The sequence below is a fragment of the Penicillium cosmopolitanum genome, assembly GCF_028827165.1.
Source record: "Penicillium cosmopolitanum strain IBT 29677 chromosome Unknown utg000005l:1.0-4006212.0:1.0-4009387.0, whole genome shotgun sequence".
Classification (NCBI taxonomy): Eukaryota; Fungi; Ascomycota; class Eurotiomycetes; order Eurotiales; family Aspergillaceae; genus Penicillium; species Penicillium cosmopolitanum.
Genome location: NW_026622675.1, coordinates 59202 through 72604, shown reverse-complemented (window position 1 = coordinate 72604; position 13403 = coordinate 59202). Strand labels below are relative to the sequence as shown.

The 13403-nt window shown below is 47.1% G+C and overlaps 5 protein-coding genes across 5 annotated transcripts; 2 read left to right on the top strand and 3 right to left on the bottom strand.

Moving 5' to 3' along the window:
- Positions 1-2108: 2108 nt before the first annotated feature.
- N7509_003045 (phenolpthiocerol synthesis polyketide synthase ppsB) lies at positions 2109-2471 on the top strand (the record flags this gene model as incomplete). The annotated part of the gene is made up of 1 exon (XM_056627682.1): positions 2109-2471. The coding sequence occupies one exon, from the start codon at positions 2109-2111 to the stop codon at positions 2469-2471; it is 363 nt and encodes a 120-aa protein (XP_056490416.1).
- Positions 2472-4032: 1561 nt separating this feature from the next.
- On the bottom strand, positions 4033-4998 carry N7509_003044 (ATP-grasp domain-containing protein; the record flags this gene model as incomplete). Its single annotated transcript, XM_056627681.1, has 1 exon — positions 4033-4998. The coding sequence occupies one exon, from the start codon at positions 4996-4998 to the stop codon at positions 4033-4035; it is 966 nt and encodes a 321-aa protein (XP_056490415.1).
- A 423-nt stretch (positions 4999-5421) lies between these two features.
- On the bottom strand, positions 5422-6927 carry N7509_003043 (pyridoxal phosphate-dependent transferase; the record flags this gene model as incomplete). Its single annotated transcript, XM_056627680.1, has 1 exon — positions 5422-6927. One exon carries the CDS (start codon positions 6925-6927, stop codon positions 5422-5424), a length of 1506 nt encoding a protein of 501 aa, XP_056490414.1.
- Positions 6928-7808: 881 nt separating this feature from the next.
- Positions 7809-10216, top strand: N7509_003042 (non-ribosomal peptide synthetase; the record flags this gene model as incomplete). The annotated part of the gene is made up of 2 exons (XM_056627679.1): positions 7809-8264; positions 8330-10216. 2 exons carry the CDS (start codon positions 7809-7811, stop codon positions 10214-10216), a joined length of 2343 nt encoding a protein of 780 aa, XP_056490413.1.
- Positions 10217-10376: 160 nt separating this feature from the next.
- On the bottom strand, positions 10377-11864 carry N7509_003041 (major facilitator superfamily domain-containing protein; the record flags this gene model as incomplete). Its single annotated transcript, XM_056627678.1, has 6 exons — positions 10377-10471; positions 10519-10692; positions 10745-11216; positions 11291-11544; positions 11600-11623; positions 11675-11864. 6 exons carry the CDS (start codon positions 11862-11864, stop codon positions 10377-10379), a joined length of 1209 nt encoding a protein of 402 aa, XP_056490412.1.
- Between the last annotated feature and the right edge of the window lie 1539 nt (positions 11865-13403).

Genomic DNA, 13403 nt, shown 5'->3' with positions numbered 1-13403 from the left:
GATTTCGTAGGGACAATTGCATAGGTCATTCCGTATCACTTCCTGTAGAAAATTCATACGATTGCCGCAAAGCCGTTACGAGCGTAAGCCACCTGTACTGAACGTCTCTCCTTCGCAAGCCTCCTGCGAAGGTAACCAGTGTAACAAATTAATATCATAAAAACAAGTGACACATAAAATGACATTGTTACAAATCTTCCGTCACAAATTTTGTCATCATCATTGCGAAGGCTGCATGTAATTAGCGGGCCAAATAGTAATGCCATGACCGCTAGAGTGGATCTAGTTTAGTTAGCTTAATTCTCGTTCGGGGGTTGAGATGGTATGTTTCACTTCAAAGGGTGTCGAGCAAATGGAACAACAAGCCATTTGACAATGGGGTTGTCAGGATAGGCATCTGCGATCCCAAAAAGGCGATTTTGAAAAATAGGATCCTCTTCATGGCTGCGACCATATGTTGATTTCGGGTTTTGGGGGCCTCCTTTTGCCATGCTGACCAGCAAGGGAACTAGGCTGCCCAACGTTGGGCCCGACCGTTGGTTCAATAGAGTAATCAAATAGGTGCCAAAACTTGTGGAGACGTAATTCTTAACGGTGGTGAGAATAACAGGTCCCAGATCACTGTGACCAGTGGGAGATATTTAGGATCAATGGGGTGTGTAGGTGGGGAGGGCAAAAGTTACAGGATTGCCCGGACTAGCTCCTACTAGGCCGCTCAGGGGTGCGGCGGTGTACATGGCCCGGGCCCTGTTGCTTGGTAAAAACCAACACGTTTAACCCATCAGTCGGCCACCTGTGCGAGTCAGCCACCCTGGAAGGCTATTTTAGGAAAGATAAATTAAAATTATATAGCTTAACAATACGACCCTTTTTTAGGCTATCTTGATCATTTGTTCCTATTTCGGGGTTAAGGGATGAAGTAAGAACAACCTCAATCATCGCAAGACATTTCAAAGATCTCTCGAGTCATTAATGTACAATGAGGGTTCTCAACCATCTTTGTTCTTTCCTTCTTGTTGCTCGGCTCATCTCGGCTGTCCCAACAACTGCGAATGAGACACCTGTTGTCCCCCAAGTTGACAACAGTGCAGCCGAAATGGTCCTCTACGAGGCAGATGAAGGTAAGCTTCTCGGTCGCAGTCTAGCGAGCCCTCCCTAGCCACACATAGACTGTCGGAGAACGGGCAGGGTCATCATGAGTATTAGTGCTAGTTCTGCTGTGTAAGTCATCAAATATTACTTTCGTTATCGTGCTTCTCCTCTTTACCTTGTTTGGCACATCATATACTGTAATCTCCTAAAAAGCACCTATCGGGTCTGCATTTATTCATATTGGAATCAGATATGCTTCGTCGGTATGTGAATAAGAGAATGCAGCCCAGTGTGTTAAAATATGTTGGCTATTTTCGGCACGGTCTTGACGGCCTTTTCATCGTGCTGGAATTCGTCAGTGGCTCAATTGGCCTCAACAACAACGACTATCAGTAGTCCTTTAATAGTCGCGCGAAGCGAGATATTGCCGAATCTTCGAGCCCGGGCTGGAACCTTCTTGATCAGGTCCCTCGCAACGAGGGTGGTTGGAAGTATTATTCAATGGATACAGTCGACCTCGCCAAAATCACCATAAACAAGCGAGACAGCGATCCCAAATTTGTCCATCGCATCATTGCCCGTAACATGGCAATCGATGAGGAGGGCAACAATTCTGACTTCGGCTTCAGCTTCTATGATAGGAGCACGACACATCGCATTTATATCCCGCTCTGGCGGTTCCAGTGCGAATACCAAAGCCACAGTCCAGGACCTCACCACTTTCGGCGCCGTTGTCAAAGTTTACCGCGCAGACGTAGCAGATGAACCTACCTTCCTCTCCGCCATGTAATAATGTGCCGACCTCCCACCCATCGCGGGCCCGGTCCAGACGGCCATGATGCGTCGTGACATTCTCTTCGAGAATGTATCTTACGCGGATTGGACGCAACCCATGCGTCCCAATACTCAAGGCACGCTGAATCTGCAGAACTACTTCTCGCCCACACAACCGCTGGATTTCTTCACCATCCGCTCCTCCATTTCCGGCATCCTCGGCTATCCAGGCCAGACTCAATATGCCGCCGCCAACACGTACCAATACACGCTTGACCGCCAGCGTCGCAGCAAAGGCCTTAAAGGGCGTGGCCGTTGGTCTCAGTATCATGCGCGACACCGGAATTCTAGCCGAGCAAGGCACAACTGGGAAATTCCCTGACTGGGAAGCCGTTCTCGGAATCCGCGACAAGGCCTTCCACGCGCTCATTAAGAGCATGATCAACAGTGAGTGGATCTTCGCCAGGGCTACTATCGCTGAACTTCGTAGGAGTAAGATGATAGATATGTCTGCGCGAACAACATATCTGGATTCGGACTCTGTTAACACAGAGACAGCTGGTACAAATACCAACTTATGGATGTGCAGATTAACAATGTCTTAAGTCAAGACTAACTATTATACTATCTCCTCAAAGGCTACCATACCAAACTGTGATTCACGTTCATTATTCACCCATACATGGAGGATACGCAGCCCTAAATGATTATCAGTATTTCATCTCGATATAGTAATTTTGATCCTAGAGGAAGATAAGACACACCCGCATTCCATTTTTGTACTAGCTTTGGGGTGTCCCTAAGGCCACCTTGTCTTGGAATACTATCTCCTAATTGTAACGAACTGGTGTTATTACTAGTTAGTGAAAGATGGGAATGCTCGCTGGCTGTCTGTCAAGCAGACGGGTCGATCGCAGAGAGACAAAACCACCACACACGCAGTGTGCAGGCGAGTAGGCAAGGCGATGGCCACTGAGATATAGCTTCCTAAGGCATCGAAGCCTTTATAGGCAGTACACCGATACTGCTACCGCCGCAGGAACAGAAAAGACAGAATTGTGACACTTGACAGGTGTGTGTATTCCTAGATTGCTATCGCGTAAACTAAATATCTCCCTGTAAGCAGACACCTTGTTGCTAAGGCTCTGATCATATGACTCCGATGTTAAGAGCAGAATCCCTACTACATTAGTTAGTTATTCGTGGATAACTTACACCTGCGGCATCCACTTAGGCACCCACTACCTACATGTGTATCTAGTTCATCTCAGCTTCTTCCTTCTTATTCTTCTCCCCATTACTTTCGTCGAATCGGTACTACTTCCTTTGCCTGCTGCGGTACGTCGTATCTTGATCTCTGTGAGTACTTGAGCATCCTGACACTTATTATGACAGCAAAATTATTATATAATTAGGGCAACAAGGCTAACAACGTCATACGGGCCTATCCAGGCCCTACTCTGGGCTACCTACAGTCGTTACTATAGTAACTAATGTTAATCTTAAATGTTAATAAAGCAGTATAGCTAATATAGTTATCTTCTTATGCTAAAAATGCTTTTTGGTGCTCATATTGTCAGATCTTGAAATGACAGGGTCGGTGTGGACAGCCCTCTTATAACCAGTTCAGAATGAACAACATGGTCTGTCATTGTGCGGCTCAATATACATCCATAAGACTTCATGTTGTTGAATATTAACGCAAATTATCAAACGTGGAAAACTGCTCCGAAATCTATGCACGCCAATCAGTGACAGAGACCCATCATATCAACTATAAGCTCATAGTTCGCATAAGCATGTTGTACATACGCATGGAGTTAGAAGCCTGTGCTGGAGAAAACTCCTTGATCACGCTCAAAAATGTTCTACTACTAGTGATCATTATTAGGTTAATCCAGCCATTCAAGCTGAGTTGTGGTTGATTTATCCATCCCACATCTGAGGTTACATATAACATCTGTAAAGCAAGATCTGGGAGAGGACATTAATGGTGATGTTAGAGATGACAGTAATATCTCGTAGTTATTATACAGAAGCCCTCAAAGCTGACACTTTAGAAAAATGTCTCTAGCCGTGGGCAATTAGACATGAAGTATGAAATGTTTCTGATGACGCAGGGCACGTGTTAAAGTGAATTGGAGACATTTATTTGGATCTCATAGACTAAATTGACAACAATAGCGACAGACTCTGGTCGAGTCCCCCCATTTCAAGATAAAGACAAGGCTCAATAGCTTCGATTTCCATCAAGATGAATGGGCGATCTTTGGTCACCAAGCCATCCACGCGCATATACCCCATCTTCCCTGTTGTCGCACTCCCGAACCGATCCTTGAGCGTATCAATGATAGAGTTGACGACAGACAAGGTCGTCTTCTGAATCTCTTCAATTGGTTTGCGACTCAGTTCGCCACCGAATTGCGCCTGACAGCGGAACTCGCCGCTACGAGGCGATTTCAGAACCACGTGAGAGAGACTTTCGCCGATAAATATGAACGAATATTCACCCACTGAGATGGATGGCTCAAACTGCTGCAAAACGATTGAGCTTCCAAGGTGACCATTAATGCATGACTGCAAGTGTGTGGTGTCTTCCTTCGAGAGGGTTGAAATGTCAGAGATGAGTGTGGTGTTGTTAGAGGATGCAGAAATCGCTGGTTTGAGGACGACGGGCCCAGATGATTGAAATTCAATCAGTCGTCGGTGCAACGCGGACGCAGAATCAAATCGTTTCGCCTCAATCATTTCCATCTTGGGTATATCGAGTCCCGCGTCGTGCATCTCCAAGAGATATTTCTTGTCCATGTTCCATTGGACCAGCTCGATAGGATTCACCATGCATGGGCGACTATTACCGTCTTTGATTGACTCGATCGCTGTTCGAGCTTTCATGAGAAAATGCTGGAATTCAATGGGATGTCGAATGTAGTCCTCAGCCCAGAGAAAAGTCACAACATCGTGATTCAAGATGGAGGCAATGATGTCCTCATCCAGCCACCGTTTGACGGTGACCAGTGCACCTGCTTTTGAGAGGAGTGGCGGTAACATCTCATTCGACCAGTCATCTTCTGCAACGTATCTCTCGACAAGGCCAGTTGGGGGAGTTGTCAGGAAAAGAATTCGTTTCATTCTGCTCTCATTTCAGCCCTCGAGTGAGTCAGAGTATACCTCAGGTCGTGGATGAAGTGGGTTGCGGGCGAGTGGCTCCGAGGGACAGAACGACCTCAGGATGTATCCAAAGATGTTTCTGGTACTGGAAATGCTGACTAGTCGTAATTTACATGAAAAGTTAACTTCACAAGCTGTCAATGTGATTCGTCGTGCATTATGCTTACGGCACGCACGAACCTTCAACAAGAAAGATTGCCCACAGCACTTGACCTGACTACTGTTACGTTGATTATTTTTGAAGTGCGAGAGGACAGAGAATCAAATGATGTGTTCACGTCTTTTCTTTTCACAAAACATCTGATTGTGGGGTCTTGTACTAATCACGTTCTGTGTCTACACGAATGACCTGGAAGAATTGTATGAGGGGCGTATCCAGGAGGGCTATAGACACTTGTGAGTGCTAAAGCCCTTTGCGCACGCTTCAGTCCCGCAGTGTCCCAAAAAGCAGGTCCGACACCAATCGTCTGTCATTGCATCGATTCCGCAAATCCAGCACCAGAGCGGTTTCGTCCCAAGCCGATTGGCCTCTTCTGTCATGATATGCCGAAGTTGTTTTGCATCGGAGCCAATGAGATATCTCTCGATCGCTTCGCTATCCACAGCAGCAGCACTATTTAGCTTGGGAATCCACCGCGCCCAAGCACTTCTCCTACGAAATGCTGCCATAGCATTGAACTGTTTATTGATCTCCCGCGGAACTGCGATGAACGCGCCTAGACCACGCACAATCTCCTCTCCAGGTGGTTGATCGTTCTTCGCATGGCGAATGACAAATTCTCTGAACGCTTTTCCAATTTGCTCACTTCTTGCCGGCCAATCCTCGGCCGCCGCTACATTCAAGGTGCCCAAGGCTTCGATCAACACTGGTGTCGCAATCGGCCTCGTGACCATAGAGCGCCAGAATCTGATTGACTGGCGAATGAGCTCCTCTTTGTGGAAAGCGAGATGTCGCATCATCAGGCCGTTGAAGTTGATCGCAATGCCACTGATACCCAAGCCTTTACCAAAGGCAATCATGTCAGGCTGGATCTGGCCATCTTCGAAGTATTCGGGTCTCTGATGAACCAGTGGTGCTCCGCAACGGATTGCGGTCATGGCTTCATCAACAAGCAGACATATGCGTGCTTTATCGCAGCACTTTCGTAAGAGACAGAAGTATTCGGGCGGGAAGACTGATCCATCTGACGCGTTGACCAGATCACAGATCACTGCAACGCATCCTTCCTTTTTGGCCTCAACGAGTTTGTTCGATAATATGTCTTCCGTCACAAAGTCGCTTCGGCGTACGTAGAATGATTCAGGACCCGATCCGATGATTCTGTATTCCCACTCGTCCGAAGAGTGTGCCTTTTGCTGGTCAGTATATTCTGTGGTTGATGATCGGTTCATTGGACTCACCAAGGGCCCATAAGCGCACCCATAGATTCCGTCAACAATCGCCAGTTTCGGCGTCTTGATGTGAGCATCATTCCAACCAAGAAGGTTGCGGGCGAATTCTTGGACCTTTTCCGGCTCTGGGTCATCCTTCAGCAACGGGGATAGTGCTGGGTCTTCCACCACCAGTGGACATGTTGATGCGGTATTGAGAATGAGACTTGCCAAGGTGGTTGGAATCAGCACATCACTAACGTGCGCGTGAAATGTTATGGGCCAATATCCGTTGAAAAATGATTGAAACCGGTCGGTATACTCGTTCAGCAGTACATGATACTGTTGCTCAACTCTTCCAGGGCTCACCGTATACTCTTCCCATACCTGTCGAGCGCGATTGTCACTGACGAAAGCATTGTTCGAGTATATTGTTCCCCAAGCATTATGGAAGTCATGATCAAGAGGAGGCTCCGCTGAGCGATGACCATTTGAAGTAGACTTTAGAGTCACAGTCATCTTGTAAAAAAGGCACAGAGGAAATGCCTTTCGCAATTAAAGATCAAAAGGAGTTGAGAGAAAAGACTGCCCCATAAATTACTCGCTTTTGGGTTTTAATTTCACCGCTTCGTCACCATTGAACGGCCAGGCCCAGGGATATTCATCCCGGCTATACCCTGAGCACATACGCCCCAAATACATGATTCTGATCGCTTCGTATAGGTTGCGGATGGTGCGGAGCGACGATCAGTATGCAGGACCATGCAGAAGGTTTTGGACTCCTCACAAACTCCGCCCGCCATTGACAAGCCCCCATAATGGCAAGATTCGCCATGAATTTCCTCTAGAATTCCACGTGCACTTACGATTAGCTTTCATACATTTCAAGTCCTCCAGATATTGCGACTCTATTCCGGCATTATAAATTCGTAATATATCTATGCTTGATTGGATCCCTCGGGGGGCGCTTCTTGCATTCCAAGGCTTTCAAGGCTCCACCAGGGGCGATGCACAAAGCAAGGGCTCGTCGTTTCCGTGTAGCATCAGTCGTTCTCTCGGCATTCACATTTTCAGCTCGAGACCCTCAGGATGCGCTAAAATCTGCATGTTCCAAGATTGGGCTCGTTGCCGTGATGTGACCAGTAGTGCTAGCACGTTGACGAGATCTGGACGTCACACGAACTGGAACTACCATGCAGATCTCGCGATCTCATACTGTATTTTTACAACATTCCTTGGGTCACTACGTAGAGATACTAAGTAATGTATAAATCAGGTTCCGGCTTGTGGAATCAGACAACCCTTTCAAATCGTACCCACCGAGACACCACGTTGAATTGGTACTCTTGGTACTCCCTCGCGGCTGGATTTCATCTGGGCCCCAACTGCGATATTACAAGATGGCCCCAAGCTTGGTGGAGTCGAATAGACTGTATCTTCAACTGCCTACAAAGCCCATCCACTGTTTCAAAGATGCCGTGCAGTTTGAATTGGGTCAACATTGGCACCTGAGGCAACAAGTCAGTGATTCCGTATCAGTCAGGGGATCGACTTTCTTGAAAGCCGCTTGGGTCCTTACTCTCCGTTGCTTCGAAGCCGAGGAAGTAATCAGTATAAGCTACGATGAAGAATTGGGCTCAAAGGCCGGCGACTCAACTGCATTTACTGTGCGAGTGGAGTCGAGATGGAATGTGCCGCTACTTCTTGAAACGTTAGAGACGCAAGAAGAAGCCAATGTGTCAAGTGCTGGCCCGCAGCTCTCTCAGACTCGTTCTGTCTGCACTGCAGCACTCAGATACATAACCAATTCAAGCCCTTCTTTGACTGCATTACCTTTCCTCGGTGGAAAGCTAGAAGTAAGTTCACCATTGCACCAGGCATTTGCTTTCATCATTAACATAATCTTGTTGCCCATATCTAGCTTGTCGTCATTGAGAATAACAGCCGGTTGATTGCTAGCATTAGCAGGCCAGGCAGTGTCTCAAGGCAATTGAATGATAGCATGCTGTGGACATTTCAGCACGTACTTCGGCAGATCTTAGCTTGTCCAACGAGTCTCAAGTTAGAAGACATCGAATACTGCTCGGGGCCCCACAAGAGAATAATCAAGAGCCTCACGAGCACTGCTTCTTTCTCCAGTGAGCATTGTCTGCATGATTTGATCGTGGACAGTTGTCGCCGGCATCCCGAAAGGCTTGCTGTCAGATCGTTCGACGGTGATTTGACATACGGTGACTTGGATAGTCTGTCTCTGCGCCTAGCATACCATCTGAATGACCTCGGCGTGCGGCCCGAGTCCTTTGTGCTCAGTAGCTTTCAGAAGTCAACGTGGGCCATCGTCGCTAGGTTGGCAATCCTCCGTGCAGGAGGAGCGTACATCTCGATCCATTCAAGCAACCCACCAGCATATCTCAACTCGGTGATCCAGCGCACCGGTGCCAAGATCATGTTGAGCGATCCCTTTTTTGCAGACAGATTCTACGACACCATCGAAACTGTTACTGTAGTCACCCACGAGTGGCTAGAAAGTCTTCCTCTGCCCACGCGGTCGGCCTCGTTGCCGACGGTTCTACCATCCAACGCTTGCACGGTATTATTCACCTCGGGCAGTACTGGCAAGCCCAAGGCCATTGTGCAAGAACACAAATCCTATGCATCTGCCATCAGAGATTATTCCAGCAACTTTGGCCTCAATGCAGACACCAGATATTTGCAGTATGATGACTACGCATTTGATATCAGCAATCTCGAGTTCCTTGTGCCTCTCATTCTGGGTGGTTGTTGCTGCGTGCCGGGGCCGATGAAGACTGTGCAAGATCTCGCCAAGAACATAAGCATACTCGACGCTAACATCGCCTTCCTCACTCCCACTGTGGCCATAAAAGCGAACCCTGATGCGATGCAAAGCTTGAAGATCCTGTGCATTGGCGGTGAGCCCTTGTCGAAAGATCTATTGAACAATTGGGCCGGAAGCTCGACGAAGCTGGTAAACCAGTTTGGAATGGGTGAAGCAGCAGTGTGTTGTGCATACAACGACAATGTCTATGACCCGAATAGCTCACCAGCTACAATTGGACGCTCCTCGAGTGGTGCAATCTGGATTGTTGATCCAACATGCCCGGCCAAGCTAATGCCAATTGGCGCGGTTGGCGAAATCGTGATCGAGGGACCTCATCTATCTAGGGGCTACCTTGATCAAGACCATCAAGCATCTGATCGTACAAAGCCCGCTGGATTCATGCAAGAGATTCCTCCGTGGCTAACGGAGCTTCATCCGAAACGACAGCTCACCCGGCTATATCTATCGGGAGACCTAGCGCGCTGGACTCACGATGGACGTATTGAGTACATCGGGCGCAAAGACACCATAGTGAAGCTTGATGGGTGTCGCATTGATGTGATCGAAGTCGAACATCTCTCGAGAAAATCACTTACATCCAAGGACGCCATCGTGGTGGATCTGCTCGGCGTTATCGATGGCAAAGAAGACCCTTGTCTAGCTGCGTTCTTGTACCTCAGTGATCATCCAAACAACTGTGAGGCAACCGAACTCTGTCTGAAAGATGCAAGCCAGGATAAGATCGCCATTCGAAAGGTCGCACAAATCAAGGAAGTCCTTGCCATCTCACTTCCGCCTTATATGATTCCGACCCTGTTTTTACTGGCAACAAAGGTTCCACGTACGCCTTCAAAAAAGACTGACCGTCGAATGATTCGCCTACTGGCATCAAAATTTTACGTGCAAGAGCGGAAATTGCGGAGTAGTCCAAAGTTGCGTTCCAGTGATTCGCAACTTCTCCCTCCTTAAGAGTCATCACTCAATCCTTTGGTACCGACATTGGAGATATGTGGGAGATAAATACGCACGAGCAACTTTGAACATTTTCAAAATGCTAAATATACATGTTAAAAAAATCAAAAATGACAATTGAAGATGAGTCCGGATTTTTGGCGCACTTTATACTGCTTCACGCTTCATCTTCGTCCAATTGCTCTGCGAATTTTGGCACAGGCGAGCCAAGAAAAGCCAGGGTCATGATCCCTGCGACAATTGATATACCACCTAGTAGAGTTAACACATAGAAAGGCAGAGGAATACGTATGTCTTACCGAGACAACACTGCAACTCGAAGTAGCCAAAATGTCCAATGATCAATTCCGCCAGCAGAGGACCAGTCATCAGTCCAGCCATCCAAGTCATGTTGGTGATAGATAAAGCACGGGAATATCCCCCGTTGGGACCGAAAACGCCAGGGTTTTCCGCCTCCAGTATATCAATAGCTTCTATAAAAATCGGTTGGCTTCCAGTGGATGACGGTCGTGGTATTGCACCTACCAGTTGCCTGCATCGTACCAACCCCGTTGAGTAGAGACAGAAGGCACCCTATCAGTGCCATACAAACAACGTACAGAGGCTGTGCCCAAAATTTGTCCGTTGCCCATTTGAACACTTTGCTACCTAGGATTCCCGAAAAAAGGAGGAACGGTGGTAAGCCAAGAAAGCCGACTGCTGTCGGGATCCGCGAGCCGAGTTTGTCTTTCATCCAGCCTACTGGAGCCGCCAATACCATGCCAGGCCCCTGAATCAATGCCAGCAGAAGCCCAACGTGAAGCGCTCCCCATCCAAATGCACTCCGGATATGCACGGCCAATGTGCTCTCAATGCAACCAATTAGCAAAGCAAAAACAAAAGCACAGAATACACCACTGGAGAATCTCGATTGGCGGAATATGAGTTCGTAGAAGAGCCATCCCTGCGCTTCTGGCGATGTCGAACCATTCGATTCATCATCGTTCGATTGAGTGGCCTGGACTTGTAACAAGGGTCTTGCTCCGGGTTTTGATCTCCTTGTTCGGGTTTGTCTTGCTTTTCTATCATGACCAGGCGCATCGTGATGTCGACCAGCAGGAACGCAGCTGGGCCCATCCAAGCGCACCAGTATCCTCCTAACCCGAATAAAACCCCCGCAAGAATAGGACCGCCAGTGGTTCCCGCAGCTGTGAGTGTGCTTGTCAATCCGGCAATTTTTCCCATGTGCTCGCTCCCAATATTCTCAGCCATGGTGGACATTCCCACGATCCATATTCCGTTGCTTGTTAGGCATTGGAAGAAGCGCCCGACAAACAGCCATATCACTGGGAAAATTATCAGTGCACGCACATCTGCGACATAGGTCAAAGAAAGACGTACGGTGGGTTGTGAGGGATAGGCATGCTGTACTGATCAAAGTCAATACGAGTAAAAGCAACAAGAGCGTCTTTTTACTCGAGATTGCATCGGCTATTGACCCAAATATTGGGCTAGAAATCACAGATATGAAAGCTCCTTCGGCCAGGAAAATCGACGTGAAGCGCTGTGTCAAAGACGGATCGAGACCAATTCGCTGTTCGAGGACAGTTGGCAACAATGGTAGCATGAAGGCGAACAGAAGCTCATCTGAGAGAATGGTATTCATTAATAGGAGCTCGATTTCAACGATGCAGTGATATTGTAACGGTGGCCACTTACCCGTGAAAATCGCAAGGCTCATGGTACTGACAATGAAACCATTCGACGATCGCCAGACATGACACCACGGCGCATGTTTCTCTACACGAGTTCGAATCATAGTACCAGGCTGCTCGTCAGGAGTTGCCTCGAAGCTCACATCAAGCCAGGATGGAACTCAATATGGAAGAGCGATGTCACCCTCTTCTGGTCAATTTGCACAGCTTTCGTCGAGAGAGCAGGTGCTCGGTCGGCGCGGTAAGCGTACTACGAAGTAAATTACCGATCAGCCCCCCCAGCAATTAGGGGATGTGAGATCGTCCCTTTTACCCGCCACTCAAGTGTTCAGCCCAGCCCAGCCTCCCGCGCTAATGTGCCAGGGGTATGTTTGGGCCCAACTAGATCTTCTGTCCACCAATGGGTTAGGTTTACCGTGTTATACGAACCTCAGCTACCGTCGATCCTTCAAGGGGCCTGCATGAGATCTGTTTGCACAGAGTAGCAAGTAAGAATTATTATAGGTTACAATACACAGACTGCTCCGTACAGTATCTGACCAGTGGATTAGAGCCACTGGAAGCCCCATCTGATTTATTGCCTTGTACTGTATATACCCAGCAAAGATTTCTCTACCTAATAACCCCTGGTTATATAAGCAGTCAGCTGTTTGGGTGATTTCAAGCGACATACACCCCCCCTAACTAGACTGCGGCACGATCCGCAATATCCGCGGATATCCAATAGATATTAAACAATACAAATATGCTAAGACTCGTGACCTTGAGGGGTGTGCATTATTATTATGTTTTCTTCAGTATTTTTCGTGCAAAAGCATTGTTATGATAAAATGATTATGATCTTGGTTTGTCTGTAGTTCAATTCAATTATATTTTCTTAGTAATATACATCATTTATAAATCTAGCTGGAAGCCATCTAGCAGCCTTAGCTGCTTTCGAATCCGCCCTAAACACTCTGGAATATTCTTATTGTGTAAAGGGCTGTAATAATATTAATTCAATAAGAGCTAGGTGTTATACGTTGCTAACTGGTCATGGTCAGTGGTCAAATAGTTAGTAAACATTACCATATCCTGAAAGAGCAGAAGTATTAATTACCAACAGACAGCTAGAATTAACATTGTTTGAGCACCACTAGTAATCCTTAAGTATTGACTTATAATTAAACTTTTGCTATACTAAGCCTTATATAGACTTAGATTATATGAAGAATATTGTAATGGTTACTAAGTTGTCAGGCTAGAGACCTGTGTCTCGGTAAGGATATTGGATAGTGGAGATCAGATTGGGTAGTTGATATACAGAGACTGATTCTTGAAGAAGGGCAGATATAAGCAAAGAGTTCAATGAGGGATTGAACTCTTTGCTTATATCTGCCCTGACCCACTTCTTTCTCCATATTAAAATTAACCCTAATTGCTTCAGTGGGGCTGGCTGAAGCTACCCTTATGGGATAGCCTTATCTCTCTTCAACATGTAGATTAATAAG